A 19,463-nucleotide genomic window follows, 5' to 3' on the forward strand; every position below is an offset into this window, starting at 1 on the left:
GAAGTTGTGAAAACTTGAGCAAGGCTGAAATGAAGCAGATTGGGGGAAGTCACCCAAAATTTTGAGTGAGTACGAATAACCATCCACTGTCTTTGGAACTTGGAGGTGAGTTCACCGATTGCTAAGTCTAATAGTTGTGTAGCAGTGAGGACCCAACTGAATGAAACACGGTCATTTGAAAGTATCCTATTCTGAAATCTATTCCAAAGCATAGCATGCATTTTGCGTATTTTGCAATAAGCACAGAGCATAACAGGTTGTCTCCTGTTATTTGAATCTTAAAAATAACTGACAGATGCGTTTAATTTATAAAGGAAAAATTTATTTTCTGTTATAAGGTGATTACAAACTCCATCTAAAAAAGCAAAGATGACTTAAAAATATCAATATACATTTTTATCTAAAAATCAAAACAGATACTGCAAAATACAAACATTTACTGTATACACAAAGGCTAGTTTTAAGGATTGAATTACACTCCAGGATCTTATTCAAATACAAACAGTCCTGCTCAGAACAAAACCAGATTTTTTTTTAAAAATTATTGTTAAAATTTTTAAAAAGGTCAGGTGACTTCAACATCGTCACTCTGCCACGTGCTACTTATCACATACTGTAGTTACAGTTATTAGGAATTTAAATAAAAAACAAAAATCACCACCACCACTGTTTTTAGCTAAATACATCAAACAAGATGGACCACTGCTTACTATCTGAAGTCCCTGGAGACCTATCAGGTAACAATCACAACATCACACTGAAAAAAAAATCCGAGCAAAACAATGAGCATTTCAGAGCAGTACTTCAATTAATCCAATGCTAAGAGAACATCCTTGAGTTCTTCGACAAGAGCAAATGATGGACCCACCTCAATCTGTCCCACAACGTTCAGCCTCCCAACACCTTTTCAACACTGGTGTTCTGCCACTTTGTCTATTGTAAAAACCTTTTCACACCTCAGCTGCAGATTTACAGACAACAAGTGCCAGGCTAAACAAATCCAGTTTCTTTTCCTAGTTCTCCTGTATCCTCTGATTGGGCCTAAAATTCTGATTTTAATGGGGAAAAAATGGAAGGCTAAATTAACAAAAGTTTTGTGACTCCCTCCCCCCTGCACACACATTTTTCAACCTGCCTTCACAGACTTTGATCCTTGCTTGATTCCAGGTTTAAAACCAACTCTAAAGCTGTATTTTGGTTAAGCTTTTTCAGATCTTGTTTTAGCTTTTGATTAGAAATGGTTGAAAAATGCCACCTGGGTTTTATTTGATGTTTTTATGGAAATTTTGAAGAATTTTTTTTCAAAATTTCCACTTTTTTTTAAAAAAAAAAAAAAAAGGGGGGGGGGGGACGGAAAATGTTTTGACATTGTTTGCCTTGGAAAAACTAGAACTCTTTGAATGAAACATTTTCCATTTGGCAGGGGAGATTTCCTTTAAAAAAAAAATTGGACCAGCTGTAGTCCTGGTTGGGCACTGTTTTGGGCAAAATTTCTGCTGAAATTAAATTGTCCATTGAAATCAGTGAGCTTTTTAACCTGACCAAGGCATGCAGGATCAAGATCTTATTTTATGCACTCAGCTTGTTTTCTTATGTTCTGTGTCCACAGATGCTTGAGTCATGTTTATCTTTGTAACTAGGGATTTGATCTGATGCTTTGATGTCCTCCTTAGAGTAGCTCAGAATAAACTAAAGAGTAATACATCACAAAGCTGTAAACCCAACGTGTCCTATTTAACATTAATTCCTCTGTAAACAAATTAGTACAATTAGGAGCATGTTCATCCTAGATTAACAATGAATAAATATAACAGATTAAAGGTTGTGTCCTAGAAGTTCCTGAACGCTTCTCAGCTGAGAGTTAATAATAACCTTTAATTCTAAATACAAGGCTTTGGCATCTAACTCTGGAAGAAATGGGCCCAAGCTGTGACCTTCAGATCCATATCTGAACTCTCTTTGGGGGTATTTTGCACCTGGGATTTCAGTTCAGCCTATGACAGAGGCAGCCATGAATTTTAACCTAGGTTCCCCAAAGTTCAGGGTGGTTGGTTCTGAGCTTTTATTTCACCCCATCACTAGTTAAGAAGAGGTGATCTTGGCTCCTTGAGGTTTAGGCTTCTCACCTATGAATACTGGCTAACCTGTCCCACCCTACTTCAGTGCACTCTTGTCAATCATCAAACAAGGTGGGGTGGCATTGGTGCTGCAGTGCACTCAAAAGAGCTTTTCCTTTGCACACTTTTCTTTGCCAGCAATACCTGATCAGATCATCTCCCAAGAATGCTGTAAATACTTTGAAGACTGGACATAGCAGCACCTCCCCTAAGGCTGTTTTTAATTGTGGTGGGGGGTCTCATTTGAGATGTGAATTGAAAACAGTTGTTTGCTACAGGGAGCGTGCCAAATGCACTGAATTTCCTCGATGTGAGGTGATGGCCAACTTTCTTCCCAGTGCACTTGAAACACTTTAGTAGTCTGTGCCCTCCACTCAATACACCTCTTATTTAACCCTTTATTTACATTGTCTCCCCACCTGACCCACAGTGACCACAAGCCATGGCTTCATAACCAGTTATTCCAGGTGTTCAGTCCTTCTCCCACTGAAGACAAATGGCGGTTAAGCTATTGTTATCAGTGGGTACAGGATTTGAACCCACTTATGACAAAGACATTACCAAATTGTCAATTCTGCTCAACAACGTACTACTGACTGCTGGGCATTTCACCCTTCTTCAGATCTAGAGCTATTTGGGACAGAGGCTGGGTAGCCATGTTCATCTGCAGGTGAGCAATTAGGGCACATACTACATTAAAAACAAGCCGGAGTTCTGATTAGCCACTGATCATGTGATTACAGTGACAATATAAAATTCTCTGCCGTTGTCTTGTTAAAACGATTAGAAGGCTGCACTTTTTTTTCCAAGTGCACCAGTGCAGCTCACGTTTGCTGATCCACTTCCCGAACCCACATGCAAGAGCTGACCTTCCACTGCAGCTTGGATAGCAACATATGTTAAGGTGGTACACAGAACTACTGTCCTTTTTTATTTTCGTTTGCTGCATAGGAACTGACCCATGTTGGTTTCCATATCTCAAACTTCAGTGAGAACATATGGAAGCTCATAGATCTGTTTGGACCAGAGTCATCAATAGACAGGTGAAAAGGAAAATTAATGAGAACCAAAACAAATTCTGTTCATGAAACCATGTTGTACCAATACAGTCTACTGGTTACGTTATTATACTGTGTGACTTTTAATGAGATCACGACGAGTGACAGGTGGACTGCAAGAGTTTGGAAGGTTTGGTTTAGATAAGAATCCTAAGTTTCGATTATCTGCACTGCTTTGGTCTGAAAATCTTGTGAGCGAAAGATTTCCCCCATGAAATTTTCAGTACCTGATTTCAGTGAAGTTGGAAATATTGCCATTTCCAAACCCAGAAGAAATCACAAAGTACAACGGTGCATGAAATGTAAAAAGAGGCCAACAGCTGGGGTATTTTCCCCTTAACTGAAATCAGTTCACCTATGATTAGTCATGATATTTAGTGCCTCCGCTGCAGGTAAAATAGGTCACATATTGCTACAAAGTAAATTAGAAAATTAGTTATCATTGCAACCATAAATACGTAGAAAATATGAACTTGAAAGATTCATTTACCTTTTGTTTTAATTTAGCAGACTATAATGTTGAAATGCAAGTTTACCACCAGGTAAAATGTAGATAAAGCATTAGGAAACATTCTAAACTGTGAATAGGCTCGCTGGTGCTCAAAACCGTGGGATGCTGACCAGCATTGTTCTGGGTGACTGTTCAAGAGAAAGGATGATTTAATAGCTCTTCATGAATCCGGCCCTTTCTTGCGGTCAGGATGAATAGCACAGTCAGGACCAGCGAACCTTATACCAGCAGAACTTCAGTGAGGTCATTGCATATGTGTGTGAGACACTTTCACTTGGAACATGGAAGCGACTGATTTGAATGGCACAGTTTGAGTCAAAATGGCGCTGGGCTCTCGTTCTTGTTTATTTGTAGTTTTAAAGGTGTAGTATTAACCCTCTGGTTCCTAATGCAAATCCACCCTCCACCATGTGTGAAGCATGAAATCTCAATCTCAACCGTCAAACTATTTTTCTAATTAGTGTCCCTCTCAGATGTACCCCTTCTAGAGTATGTGTGCACACACAAAATGTGAGTCTATAACAAAATATGTTACTGTAATTTACACTAACTGAAATGAGGAATTTAATTATTGGGTTGCTATTCTCACCTTAACTCATGCCATTGTGCCTATACACAAAGTATGACGAGATTTTGAGAAGGACAAAAGGCCTGATCCAAAGCCCACTGAGAATCCTTCCATTGACTGCAGCAGGCTTTGACTCAGGCCTTCTCCATTTCCACAAAGGCTGGAATACATAACATGTCTGACAGAGTTTTAGCTTTAATTTAGTTGCCTTTTGATAGTCAAAGGTTAAAACAATATTTAAGACAGGAATTGATTTTAATTGTTTTTTTTTTCTTCAGTAAAGTTCTCAAAATCCAATTTTAATCATGTTGGCTTAGAAAATTCTTCTGTTGAGGTGGTCAAGACACCCTGAGTAGCTTCAGGGTGGCTTTTACCTTCAGCACGAGATGTGATAGTTGCCATAACAAATTATAAGTGTTTCATCTGCAACTCTCATAATACAGTAATTGGAAAAGAAAACAAAATTAATGTGGTGTTGGCTGTTCTTGTTGCTGGAATTCAGCCCCTCTGACTTAAAAACAGAGACGCAAATTATAAAGACTCTCCAACTATACAAGACACTTTTTTTTTGGTCCCTTTCTTATTTCTAAATTGCCCCTTCCATTTTACATTAATACTAACATGACAAGTTTCTGCTGCAATGACCAGTTAGTGCATGACCTGAAGAAAAGCTCTGTGTAGCGCAAAAGCTTATCTCCCTCACCAACAGAAGTTGGTCCCACAAAAGATATTGCCTTACTCAGCTTGTCTCTCTAATCTCCTGGGACCGACATGGCTGTAACAACACTGCATACAGTTAATGCATGGGACATCTTTTTTAAAATGTCCCATGTAGGAATGTTAAGAACTGGATATGTTCCCATTTAAACTGCAAAAATCTACCCATGGACAAACTGAACTGGCAATAGTATAAGCAGGTACAGACTCGGCTGCTGAAGCTCCCCCCAGATCCCTTTGGCTAGCCTAACTTTGGTACTACAATTAGGAGGATTATCTCCCAAGTACAGTACCCAAATGGAAAGGGCTGGATTTCTTTAGGGAGCCTCTTCTCAGCATGTATTGAGGTTTGTGAAACAAGATCTATCCAGATGTTTGAAATTCTTCATGGAGCAAATCTCGATTGAAATTCTTGACCTGGCCTATGTGATCAATTTACCTACAGCCATCCAGCTTTAAAAACTGCTTAGCAGCTTTCTACTGCATTAAATGCTTTCTTTTAAGTCTAAATTGGAATGGTATGTAATGTTTTTTAACCAAAGAAAAATTACATACTTACTTCTCTTAGTTTACATAAAGCCCTAGTTTACAGTAGGTGGAATTCCCCCTTTTTTGTCCCTGATAAATGCATTACCCAAAAAACAAAATGGTGACAGTATGGTCCTCTGGGGCAAGACAGTCAGGAGACCTGAGTTCTAGCCCTAGCTCTGCCACTGAGTTTCTGTAACCTTGGACAAGTCACTTTCCCTTCCAGGGCCTGCTTTCCCAACTGCAACAACAATAGTACAATAAATACACAGGGATACCAATTTGAGGTATATGGATGAACAGCGCATAGGGGTGTGCTAAGCATTGTTGTTCTCTTAATTTAATTACTATTATTAAAAATGTGCCTGCTGGAAATGCCTGGTGAACAATATATACCTGGGCTGCTTTGCTCCTGTGGTAATGAATAACATGCTGGGCGTTAAGCTTGGTGTGATCATTGTCCTCAATATATTTTTCTTTTGCTACCAAAGACCAGCAGTTTACAAAATACATATATATTTTAAATTCCATAAAACACGAATGCTGCCTCTCCATAATTCAGATCTTCACTATCACACAGGCTGCTCCTACCATTCTGTTCGTACAAAGTGCAAGTTTAAACCAGTAACACCTCAGCTAACCTATGGCATGCTGGAAAATTAACGGGTCTGTGCACAAAACTCCTTCCTCAGGCAAAATGTCTTCTGTAGGCAATAAGTAGTTTCTCTTCTACTGTGACTGGACTTTTTACACGCTGCTCAAGAGGGACAGGTGTCCTGATTGGGTATTTAATTCCTAACTGCATTGCCCCTCCCCCATACATGTCTCTCCTTCAGCTGACCAGATATATATTTTTATATTGACCATAGCAAAGGTAGCATCATGACTCAGAAATCGGTCATTCACCCTGCCTGAACCAGAGGACGAAAGCACTACACCTTTGAAAACCAATCCCTTGCAGCAACATCCACCTTTTGGCTTCTTTTTTTTTTTTTTGCAATTTCTCTCAACAGAGCTCACTCATGAGTTCTAGGGTTTGTTTACCCTGTTCCCAACCACACCAGCACCTAAAAAATTGCTTTCTGAGATTTGAATATATTGCTGGCAAGAAAATCAATTTCAAGTGATAAGATGTATAATATTCAGAGAGCTATTAACATGTGTTAAAAACCCCAATGGTAGTAAATTCCTGTAATAGGTCTAGTCTGATATGAAAGCTGCCTCCTGCGCGAGGCTTCTGCTGTGATTACCTTACAAAATATGTAAAAAAAAAAAGAGAGAGAGAAAAAACACCACAAAAAACAACTTTCTCTGTGAGAAATAAAAATAAATCCTAGTGCAAATATAAAGCTCTGTAAACCCGGTCCTATGAGAATCTATGGTTAGTAAATGGCAGTTAAAGCAGGTTTATCCTCTCACAGAGAGAGCTCACATCATAGTCTCCACAATGACATGAGTTGGCTTAATCAATCCACCGTTAGGAGTTCCATTGGTGCAGAACGAGGTGGTGCTTTCTGTTTCTTTGGCCCACCGATTCATTTCCTTAGGGGCAGCCACTGCTTTTATTCTCTGAAAAGGGAAAGAGCAACAGCCAAGGGTTAGAAAAATGGCCACGTCGATCCGAAGAGCAAGAGTCTAGAAAAGTGTGTTGTCATAAAACATAGTTCTCTCCAGACGCTCTTGAGCGTCTTATGAAGGGCTTCATCTCGCAGCTGCTTATCCGCAAGCATAGTGCTTACTGCCACGAGCAGCTCCTGTGACTCTACCAATTAATCTGGCTCACTGTCAGGGAGGCCACTTTCATCTTTACCATTAAACCCAGGATCTGAATTAGGCTAGGTCATTAGTAAATACCCTACTAGCTCAGACCAGTAGTCCACTTAGTCCAGTATCCTGAGTCCAAGAATGGCTGATATCAGATGCTAACCAACCTGCCCAATAGGGAGCTTTCTTCCTTATCCCCTTCAATTCATAGTTGGTGTATGCTCTGAAGCATATGGATATATATCCCCCTAAAGCTATTTTTATCCTATCTAATGTAACTATCTCATTATCCATGTAAAAGTTCAGTCTATTTTTGAGCCCTTGGCCTCACTTAGAGAATGAAACCCAGTATCTTTAAGGACTGGAGATCAGAGAAAAAGCATGCTCGTAACTCAAGAAAAGTTGTGAAATTACCATCATTAGAGGTATTTGAGGCTAAACTTGGCCATCAAATATTCAGGGATGCTATAAGATTAATGGAAACTGTACTATGGCTATGTAGCAGTGTGGCCTACATGACCCAGAATATCCTTTCCAACCCTAATATTTTATTCAAGAAGGAGCACTAGGGCCTCACTGGATGGGAAGTCAGAGAGCCTGACTAAACACAAGTTGAATTTCAGTGCTATAGAGTCTCCTCCGATTCATGTGTTCTCTCTCATTGTATTGAAAACAATCCTGCCTTTAAACAGGGTAGTTCATTGGCAAGCTGAGACCTTTCTTCTAGTTCTCAGTTCACAAAGAAGGAACTAGATGGCATTTGACAAGTGGTTACCTCCTAAGATGATTTTAAAAGGCAGCTTTGGCTACTTTTAGCCCTCTTTCTGAATAGATGGTGAGAATGCAGGCAGGAAAATAAGACCCCCCAACAAAATGTCCTAGCCAGCACTAAAAAGACCATTAAAACTTCGAGAACGCACACATTCAAGTGTATTACTATGCTCTGGGAAAAGCTACTTTCTTTACTGAAAAAAAGCACAGTTTGAAGAGAAGATGAAGAAATACTGTGAAGGGCGAATAGAAGAATGTATTTGACTCGTCTTTGAGGTGCACTGAGCATGTATCTGCCAGAGGCAGGCCCAAGCTGTAAAGTTCAGATCTGAATCCAAGTTTCCCCAAAGTTTGGGAGCATTTGGAGCCAGTGTTTCATTTGGGTCATTTTAGAATGCGAGAGGGAGAGAGAGAAGAGCCAAAAAGTTCAGAAGAGTTTTCCTAAAATTCGGGAATTAAGCTTTTGACTAGAGATAAGGTCAGGCATGGCCTTCACATGTGGTACTAAATATCCTCAAAATTCCATGGGTTCTTTGGTGCAGATTTAGATTTGGCCTTCTCTCTAACTTTTCTATCTCTAATCTTATCGCTACTATTTTCCTACTGAACTGTGTGTTGAGCTCCCTTTGCCTTGCGAACTGAACTCTGGTGCACATAGGCATAGTTTAGTTTCTGTGTGAAATTAGACTAACAAAACAACTGTGCTCAGAGAGGGAACATTTTGTTGAACAAAAAGAACACAGCCATGGAAGGCAAGTCATATCAGCTGATTTTTTTTTTGAGGCCAGAAGGCTTAGGATTTAATCTAGTTAGATAGGATTCATAATGTTTGCTGAAAGAGGATCTGAAAAGTGATTATTTATATTGGTTAAACTGAGGTGTTCAACTTTGCCCTACCAAGAGCCACAATGGCAGCTTTCCAAGGGTTGTGATTATTTTGCATAACATGGATCAGGCTGCAGCTGGCCTATCTTTTGCATAGAAGACAGCTTCATGTCACAGCATGCCATGCTTCATCTTTATCAAGATGGAGAAGGTGGAGGCTAGCATGCTGGGGTCTGTATTCTCCACTGGCAGCCCTTCCATATTAAAGACATGGACAAGTGTGGGCCATACTGTACCTCTCCAGTGTGGCTTGCTTTATCCACTGTATGTTAAAATAACTTTCCTGGAGCCAAATCAACAAAGCAGATACAAAGAGAGTGGCCCCCAACTGAAGCCACCGTTTACTCTTAAATGTTAAACTTTTCTCTCTCTGTGTCTCACACACACACACACGAAGTAACCATCCACCCATCATTTGTGTGGTCATTCTTACCTCAATAAGTGAGCCATCCGACTTTACAATGCGGATGACCATGACCAATGGGATGCAGGTCATGGAGGAAAGGGCAAGAACCCATCCCAGGCCGATGGACCAGTCAGGGTATGTGTAAACTTTGTTGTAGGTCAGAGGTGTATACTTGACCAGAGAAAAGATAAAGCACGCCTGTGAGGGAAGGAAAACAAAACAAGAAGAAGGGTTATAGAATAGGTACTAGCATTGTGGATCCACTGCAGCTTACACACGATAGGGTATCACTGGGATCCAGAAAAGGAAGGCAGTAAAAGGCAGCACTGGCCAACTTTGCTAAGCATTTTAAACCCTGGGAAAGACATTCTACACTGAAATTGTTACAAGAGAGCTTTATATGTGCATATTTATGTAAATAGCCAATTAATAGATATGGTCCCAGAAGATAGCACTCAAACATGTAGCACAGTTCCTGCATTTTGTAGAACCAGTAACACTTGTGCATTGCAAATGGAGTTCTCTGTGCAGTTCTTTACCTTATCTCCTAACACTGACCAACTTGTCCTCCAGCATAAAGATGCTTTATTTCAGTACTGGTTACTTTGCAAGGGAAAGATATGCTCTTCCCCCTTGCAAAATTAGGAAAACTACTTATTTCTGCTCTGCAACCAACACAAATAGGTTTTGTGCTACAGTCTGGATGCCAGGTTCTTGGATGCTCCTTAAATCAAACAGACACTTAACAGTGAGGTAGATTGCCATAAGCCCAGTGAGTCAGGTCTGCACTGCATGGGCATCCATACAGCACTGGTTAACCTCCAGAGTCCTGTTCCATCGTGCAGTGATCTCAGTGTAAATCCAATGATGGATTATAAGGGGATACGCTTTTCTTTTGTTGTTCCAGAGTCCTGGTCAGGATATTATGACAGTACTCTTACAGTAAGTATCTCCTCTCTCCTGAACTCTCCTCATCTGTGTTCACTTTGAACAGTGAGCATGGTGTTAGCCAATACATATATGATAGGTGCCATACATATATGTTAGGTGTCAGAAAGACAGGGAGGGAGATCACTTGTCAAGACACCTACACTCAACACGCAAGCCCACTTGCTTTGACAGTAAGGAGGTTTTACACCGAACATGTGATTCTATTGTGTTGCATTAATATGCATCAGTGAGAAAGGAAATATTTTCTCTCTGTGTGTGTTTGCAAGAAAACAGGAAATATGAATATGAGGGGGACTTGATTTTCTCCAGCCCCTGCCTTGCATATAAGAATTCTGCTGCATTGAGGCCATGTGCTACAGCTGTCCACCTCAAAATGTCAACATTTACACACCACTGGCATAAAAACTTCCAACATCTTCATCAAGACTAGCTGACACTGCTCCGCTATAAATTTAGAGGGGTTGGTATTACTGTCTATGCTTAAGGTTGCTCAATACTTCCCAGTATAAGATCCTGTTTTCAGATGTTTTATAACTTTACCAAACTTTAACCATTTGGGCTGAAGTTTTCCATGCTGAGTGTCTGCCTAAAGTTGATTGATAGATATTGATTGATTGGAAAATTTCAGCCAAAATGGTTCAGTCATTTCTGAAGACAAGGCTAGGAAAAAATATATTGTTTTGCCCATTTTGAAAAACTCTTGAGATCGTTTCTTTGAAATGCTCTAATGCCCCCCATACTTTGGTGTAGGGACTTGGAATTTGGCAGGAGGATGGCCTATGTTTCAGAGAGCGGACTTTTACCATCCCCAAGAAAATCTGCCCAAATTTGGCCAAGTTATAAATAAGCCTTTGAAAAAAATCATAGTTAACACATGTTCAGCAGAGACTTTCTAGAGCTCAACACTAAAAGCTCCAACGATTCCATCTTCATTGACCATGCTCAAACCTCTCACAGGTCTTAGTGCTGACCAGACTGTGCATATACCATCCGCACAGGGTCAGGCACCGGAAATCAAAATAGGGAACCTATCTCTGCTCTCAGTGACAGCCCCCTGCTGGTCCTCAGACAATGTGGAGGAGGAAGCTGTCTAACTCTTATACAGATGGGACAAAGCTGGGGGGAAAAGTGGATTGACACAGGAAGCCTAGTGAGACTGGAAGTAGAGCGGGGAGAGGAACTGTAACTGGGAGATAGAGGAGGAGATTGGGACTTGGAGCTGAAGGGAGACTAGGACTGGCTGGGCTAGGAGCCAAGGACAGGGAGCTAGTTGGGGAGGAGGTGAGGCTAGGTGTGGCTGGGTGGGAAGGCTGGTACTGGGAATCAATGAGGGAAACAGGGTGGGGTAGGGTTGGGAGTCAGTTGGCTCAGGGAGAGCATTGAAACTGGACAAGGAGCTATGGGGAGGACTGAACGGACAAGGCAATCTTGCACAGGCAACCTTCATTCTGGCATTTCCTAACGTCCGAATGCCTGATTTTGCAGCGTAGCTTTTTGTGTTATATATAATACTAAATGAGAAATGGAGCATTTCCAAACTGCGTGTACCCCTTTCAGTTTCGTACCTGCACGCAGGGCCCTGTGGGAAGTTCCCCCTTACTGGACAAAAAACCAGGACAAAGGTTGGAAGAAGGAACATGTGCAAGATGAGAAATAGTGTGATTCTGTACTTACCACGCAAAGAAGTGGTGTGATTACAATCCAGCTCCATTTCATCCAGGGACCAGGTCTGTATCCAATCATATCTTCAATGGCATCGTAAATATTATCAGCGCCTGGAATACATAGTCACTTGGTGATTTGGTGAAGAAAAGAGCACTATCAGGAGCCTGGATATGAAAGCCACGTAGTGTAGGACAGCAGTAACCAACTGGTATTGCACTAAGACAGCTGCACAGTTGGGGCTGAGAAGGAGCTAAAGAGGAAAAATAGTGGCTTGTTTTGAGTCTATGGGAGCTGTCTGTGTTTAGAGAGGAGTGTCTGTGGCTAAGTGCATCAGATGCACTGTTTATATTTTCATGGATGCTAATTTCCATAGTAAAGAGGATATGTTACATTAAAGGGCTGTGTACAATATTGTTCAACAAGGGTGATGTACAGGACTTTCAAAAAAGCCGCGCATGGTGGCGCTGAAAGGTTGAGGGACGTCTCTCTTCTCATACTGTTGCAGTAGAATACTGCGTTAGTACAGCAGAATACTAACCCCGGAACTACCATGGAAGTTGGCAAAAGTTTTGCCTGAGAAAGGACTGAGTAACAACTGATACGGCCCATTTCAATCTAAATTTTACTGTGGTTCAATATGAAGTAAAAGAATAGTATTTATAATTAATACTATAATATTAATAGTTCATGAAGAACTGTGGAAATGACCAGTCATAGCCAGTCAAAATGGCAACATAGATTATTGTCAGATTTAGGAAATCTGAATCACCTAAAAATAACCAGACATAATACATTTTCTGTAGGCTCTCTATCATCTGTTTTCTATTTGGTTGGCTTGACCCATGTAGAGATGACAATTTTAGAAGATAGGTCTTTGAGACACAATCAGAGCTTTTCACTATCGACCGAAAGTTCAGCTCTGGATCTTACATTTACACATGGGAATGCTTAATTGTGCATCTAACTACCAATGAGCATGCAAAAAACATTCATTTCTGTGTGAAACAATTGGAGGCTGACTTGAGCCCAGCTGAAAATGTGGCCCTTAGAATGAAGAGCAAAATGACAATAATGGCAAAATAGCAGGTGCTTCCACAGACTAGTCAGGAATGGATGGTTCAGTCTGCTGAATGGTGTCTTGCTAGCTTTGACCAGCAAATAGGTAAAACTTATTATGGACTCATGATAAGATTCATGTTAGACCTAGGGATCCTTACTTACCATAAACCCAGGCTACAGCAACACATTCAAAGAATGCAACCCACAAAAGGCATACACCACTAGCTGCATAGTAGTCAAAGAGTTGAAACACATACATGCCACCCTGTAAAAGAGATACACAAAAGGGTTAGGATCAGTCACTAAAACCCTGAGTGCTCTATACTCAATTCAAAATAAAATAGCCTTATGAACAGAAAACCATGCTGAACCAAATTCTTGACTGTTTATAAAAAGTAAAATTCTACCAAAATATCTTATTGCTTTTTAGCAAGTACAAATGTCAATCAACTATTAAAGGTTAGTACTTAGCATTAACCTCCCTAGAAAAGATGCTTGTTTATCACTGAAAGCACTTTAAAGCAGAAGATTATTGATTAAAATTAAGCCACTTAGTATAACCGACTGAGACACTTAAGTCTTTCCTTCTTAAAGATATTTTTGTACGGGCATTTATAGAAACATATGAAAAGAAATAATTGGTCTTTAACATAAACTCCTCTAATGAGACTAAAGTCATCTCACTAGGACAGGGGTGGGCAAACTTTTTGGCCCGAGGGCCACATCTGGGTGGGGAAATTGCTTGCAGGGCCGGGGCAGGGGGTTGGGGTACAGGGGCGGAGTGCGGGAGGGGGTGAGGTGTGCAGGAAGGGGCTCAGGGCAAGGGGTTGGGGCAGAGGAGGGGTGCGGGGTGTATGAGGGGGCTCAGGTCAGGGGGTTGAGGTGCAGGAGGGGTGCGGGATGCAGTAGGGGGGTACCTCCCCCAAAGCTCCCATTGGCCGCGGTAACCCATTCCTGGCCAATGGGAGCTTTGGGAGTGGTACCCACAGGCAAGAGCAGCGTGCAGAGCTCTCTGCCCTCCCACCCGCCACCCCCAGGAGCTGCAGGGACATGGTGTGGCCGCTTCCCGGAGCGGTGTGGCGCCACGGGGGTAGCAATCCCGCGGACCAGATCCAAAGCCCCGAGGGGCCAGATCCAGCCTGAGGGCCGTAGTTTGCCCACCTCTGCACTAGGAGATATTCCATTTATGAGTCTAATGGAAAGATATTTTCTCAGCATGACCTCTCTCTCTCTCTCTCTCTATTACTTTTAAATATTACACAGATATGTCCAGTTTCATTGCCACATATTGCTCTAAATGTGCTGAATTGTAGTTCTATATGGATGTAATTTTCTTCACTCCTTATGTTAGTTTCACATTAACATTTCTGGACAAATTGTCAGTGTATTCGAAATGTCAGTTATGGACATTATTTTAATTCTTATAGAGATCCCTCAGATTTTGTTTTAAGTCTGATCTTCAAAAGAAGGCTTGTGTTATTTCTAAGATAAATATCACAATAGTGCACTTATTGGAACAGATTCTAGGCTTGCTTATACCAAATTAAATCCAGAGTAACTTCACTGATTCAAATGTCTGTAACCAAAATCAGACCCTACTTCACTGAATGGACTAGATGGAAGCTATACACCCCAACACATCATGCTAGATTTGAGTTTAACAATCTCAACCTGTTTTACAATATGCATTGAAGAGTCCTACCACCCTTTTGATAATTTGGGGCCAGATTTCTGGCATTTTTACTCATGTTGTATAGTACCTTAGATACCACGATTGAAATTACTGAGTTTCCTTGTGGAGGAAGTTGAGCAATGGTATCGGAATCTGCCCCACAGTAAAAATAATATTTTACATTAATAAGAAATACTTCATTTTAAAAGATCTTAGAGTACTACAAACTTGACTCAAATTTTCACTTGGGCACACACAATAATGTGCATGTACTTTGCAGAGATCTGATTTAGATACACAAATCCCACAACTGAAGTGCAGCTGTGGTGAAAGTCAGGAGCTATTCAACTCGGCAGAACAGTACTAGTCAACAGTTTAGGTCAAGAGGGAATTTGGCTAGGGACAATGTAGTTACCCAGCCAAATTGCTACTTCATCAAAGAGAAATATACAGCATAATAAACAAATTTCGCTAGAGCAGATGAGTGAATTTATTTGGAGTTATTAGGATTATATATATGTTTTAAAAGTTTCAGAATCAGAAATGAGATGCAAAGCTCTTTAAAGTAATCTTTGGTTTAAGCCCCTTTCTATCATTCTTGTTGCATTATGAATGGGGTGATTAATTTTCAAGCTTTTGTTTTGAAAAGATTTTCATTCCCAAAGTCTTTAGCTGTTCTTCTGCACCTATCTGTTTAGGAAGTAGATGTAAACTAGGTTATACGGGAATGACAGTCAGATTTTCCATCTTTTTATTTTTTTTACGTTCAGACTAGATATGTCATATTGCTGAGTAGATGCTTCTGGAAATTCCAAGTGCTTAATTTTTTGGCTTGCAATGAGGCATCATTGGCTAGTGCAGTGGTTCGATACTGTGACCCCATTTTATAACAGAAAAAAGGTTTGGGACCCTCTTCCTATGTAGCCATAAAGAAAGGAAGGGTAGTCATATATCCATGTAACTGTTCATGACATCCCCTCTCCACCAGTTGAGAACTAATGGATTGGGTGTCAGAAGTCCTAGGTTCTATTTCACTTCCCTGTGCCTCTGTTTCCCCATCTGTAGAATGGGCATAAAGAGATCTACCTCCCTTTCAAAGCACTTTGACATCTAGGGATCAAAAGGGCGATGTAGGAGCTAAGTGGTGGTGTTCTTCTAAGCGGTTTGCTTTATGCCATCTGATTCACAATGTCAATGAGGATACATGCTGATAGTAAAATAAATAAATAAATACATTAAATTAAATTAAATAAAGCGCGCCATCATCAGTATTACTTACTTCAGTCACCATAGTTAGTCCCAGAAGATAGCTAAGGAAACACACTATAGCAATGAAGATTTCCCGTCGGTAACCCTTCCTTAGGAAGGATGGGTACAGATCAACTAGTGACGTGATCTGTCCTTCAACTTCAACAAACTAAAGGGAGAAAAAAACAAACTGAAATATACACAGTATACATTTCATTCTCTTTTGTCTTAATTAAACACCCCCTAGGAGCTCTGTATTTACACATTAAGTTGGTTTTCTTATAAACATAAGCTAGAAGCCTAAAGGAAATGAATGTGATGAGAGGAAAATGCTCATGTGGCTTTTATGTTGTAGATGTTTCTGATGAACAAAAAGTGCATTTGAGAAAAGAGGTAGAGAAAAATACTCGAAAAGCTAAACCTCCTGAACTGAGGCAGCATCTCTCAATCTTTGTCTTCATTTGATGTGCTGGTGAAATTTATATACACTGCATAGTTAAAGTACATAATTAGAGACAAATTCTGTTTTCAGTTATACTGGTGAAAATTCATTCTATGAAATACAGCCCTGCAAATTTTTTTCTCTCCACAAAACCCCACTTCCCCAGTTTGTTTGTTTCATCCACCTATTACATCTTGTCATAAACTTAGACCCCACTCCTGCAAAAATTTGTGCAGATACTTTACACACTGTAAATAGACCAATTATTCAGTAACAGTACAGGGTAAGGTTAAGATTCTGTCACTGGTATTTTTGGTAAAAGTCAGGGAAAGGCCACGGTCAATAAACAAAAATTGACAGAAGCCTGCGACATGACTTTTACTAAAAATACCCTGAGGCGGGAGTGGACAAACAGAGCAACTGCTCCAGCCCTCCTACTGCTCCTGCGGCAGGAGCTGACGACTGCTGTACCAGCCCCAGGGGCTGACCCAATCCTGGGCGCTGCTCTGGCAGGCAGGGGACTGCTCTCGGGCAGTGGGCTGCTGGTGAGCTGTTCGACAGCCCCAGGGCTGACCTTGGCCGCTGTACAAACATAATACTTAGCCCTCCTTGAGTGCAGGGGATTGGACTAGAAGACCTCTTGCAGTTCCTTCCAGTCCTACAGTTCTGATTCTTTACATATGTTTTTACATCTCCTAGCATAATAGGGCCATCTGGTTTGTGACTGAGACCCTTAGGTGCTTCTCTAATAGCTGTAACAATACAGCCACTTTACAGAGGGTAGGTAAAATATTCTCACTTGCAACATAAACCAAAGTCCTGAGCAGATCAGCTAATATCTTACTCTGTCTAATTCAGCATCTTAGAATAGTTTTTATTTTTTAAAAATTATCTGTATGTCCTTGCAACTGAAAAAATGAATGTAAGACAAATCCAAATAAAACAAAACCAGACTTGGGGAAAGGGCTCTAATTTATTGACAGCCAGAAGCACTTCATGACCTGCATCTGACGAAGTGGGTATTCACCCATGAAAGCTTATGCTCCAATATGTCTGTTAGTCTATAAGGTGCCACAGGACTCTTTGCCACTTTTACAGATCCAGACTAACACAGCACAGCTACCCGCCTGATACTTTATGTATGGGAAAATGGACCATTTAATGGTGCACAAACAAATCTAATAGAAAGAAAGAAATCAAGACAGCCAAATTCTGCTCTCATATCTGGCACAATCCAAAGCCCACTGAAGACAGCGGGAGCCCTTCCATTGACTTCCATGAGCTTTGGATCAGGCCCTTACAACGGTGACTTCATTAAGCTGCATTGATGTAACTGAGAGCAGTTTGGCCCCACTGAGTTGTCAATAAGTAAATGGTTCATCCCACAGTCAGTGACATCTAGCAGTGAGTTCATGAAGTAGCAATATTCTGGCGTATAGAAATCATCCTATCCTTTGCATTAATATACTTACTATGTCCAGAAACTTCCTTTAAACACATTGTACTCTGTACCCTTCACTAATATGGGATAGCAGCTATATTACTGGACCATCTAGCCATCTAGTGGTTAATACTGAACGCTTGGTTGAACTCCTATTTGAAAGTCTTATGTAAAACTGTTTTTCTTTTTACATGTAACCCTTCCCATTGGTTGGATTTGATCTTAAGATGCTCTGGCATTCCAAAACCCTGCTTGACTGCACTCCAAAAAGGGGGAGTGGAGGAAGAGGAAATTAAGCGCTCCAATTAGTTTCAATTATTCTACACAGTGAGGAGCTATTTAAAATTACTAGACAGCTTAAAATTTGTATAAGCACTTAGTTGTAGAACCACAGCACTGGACATTGTAACATTCAGTTTGGAAGGGACTGAAAGTCACTTAGTAGAGTTCAAAGATTAAGCAGTAAAGCGCAATTTAGAACAAATGCCACACTTTACAAATTGGAGCGATTAAGCCGGTAACAACCGGGAAAAAAACCACTTATGAATCTCTCCTCATATAAGCGAGGATTTGAGTTCAATAAACATGTTGCCTACATGAGGATTTGAGTTCAATAAACATGTTGCCTTTGTTGAGTGAATTTTTATAACGTTAGCGGAGTACAAAGAGTTGCCTGTTGCTCTGAAACCTTGGGCAAGCTCAGTTTATAGTTACTGCGTAATCCTTGGTTGCCTCTGTTTACTTGTGACTATCTAGAAATGATTAACAGATTCCTTTGTGGTATTTATGCTGCTATTTTGTGAAAAAACCTCCTCTTTGAACAGCACTACACTACAACAAACTAGGTACCTTGTAGTTCACACCAGCAGTGTCCACAAGGAGCAGTTACTCCGCAACGTTTTGGTGCGCTCTGCAATTCACTCCCGCATAGTCCACAAGCCCTACCGGGCTCAGAAACCTCCGTGCCAATTGATTTCAATGGCACCCCGCCCCTTGCAGGCACAGGCCCCGGCTCTTCCTTACCTTTGTGATGAGTCTCTCTCCTTCACCAGACTCAGATAATGTTGCACACCTACCACAAATGGTGGTGTGTTGTGGGGCAGCATTTGGGCCATGGTGCATTGCTCTACCCCTTGGACTCCCCCGGGTCCCGACAGCAAAACCTTAATGCACAAGATCATGCTGACCCTGCCACCACTAACTTATTCGTTGTCTCTACGTATGGACCAAAGCAGCTTCTCCATTCAGACGCATGGGTTCGCAGCACAGGCACTTCATTTAAGCAGCCTCATTGGTATTTTATTATTATTTTTAATCGCCCCATTTATAATGGGGTTGCCATTGTTGGCATCATGGCGACAAATAAAACATATATGTCCATTACTATGTTTACTAACCTGGCTATCCAGTCCAAGCAACAGAAGCATAACAAAGAAAAGGATAGCCCAAACGGTAGGCACTGGCATCATGGACACAGCTTTTGGGTAGGCAATGAAGGCCAGACCTGGACCTAGAGGAAGAGAAAGAAAAAATAGGAAGGGGGGAAAGGGAATGGAGATAGTAAGTACTCCGCTTGTGCCTAGAGGTAGCTACACACCAATGCAGGGATGCCTGGTTCCTTTCAGATAAACCCAAACCCAGCTGGAAATACCAGAAGTGA

The 19,463-nt window shown here is 40.9% G+C and overlaps 1 protein-coding gene across 6 annotated transcripts in view; it reads right to left on the reverse strand.

Annotated features, from left to right (window-relative positions):
* Nucleotides 1-305: 305 nt before the first annotated feature.
* Nucleotides 306-19,463, reverse strand: part of SLC6A6 (solute carrier family 6 member 6) — a 74,420-nt gene continuing 55,262 nt past the window's right edge. For all 6 annotated transcript variants that reach the window (XM_007059953.4, XM_027822424.3, XM_037904523.2 and 3 more), the window contains 6 exons: nt 19,201-19,313; nt 15,952-16,089; nt 13,163-13,265; nt 11,951-12,051; nt 9,353-9,523; nt 306-7,068 (listed from right to left, as the gene is read on the reverse strand). In XM_007059953.4, the coding sequence (XP_007060015.2) occupies nt 6,928-7,068; nt 9,353-9,523; nt 11,951-12,051; nt 13,163-13,265; nt 15,952-16,089; nt 19,201-19,313 (767 nt within the window). In that variant the 3' untranslated portion in view covers nt 306-6,927. The remainder of the gene's footprint in view (nt 7,069-9,352; nt 9,524-11,950; nt 12,052-13,162; nt 13,266-15,951; nt 16,090-19,200; nt 19,314-19,463) is intronic.

This window comes from Chelonia mydas, chromosome 7, assembly GCF_015237465.2.
Source record: "Chelonia mydas isolate rCheMyd1 chromosome 7, rCheMyd1.pri.v2, whole genome shotgun sequence".
NCBI classification, from domain to species: domain Eukaryota; kingdom Metazoa; phylum Chordata; order Testudines; family Cheloniidae; genus Chelonia; species Chelonia mydas.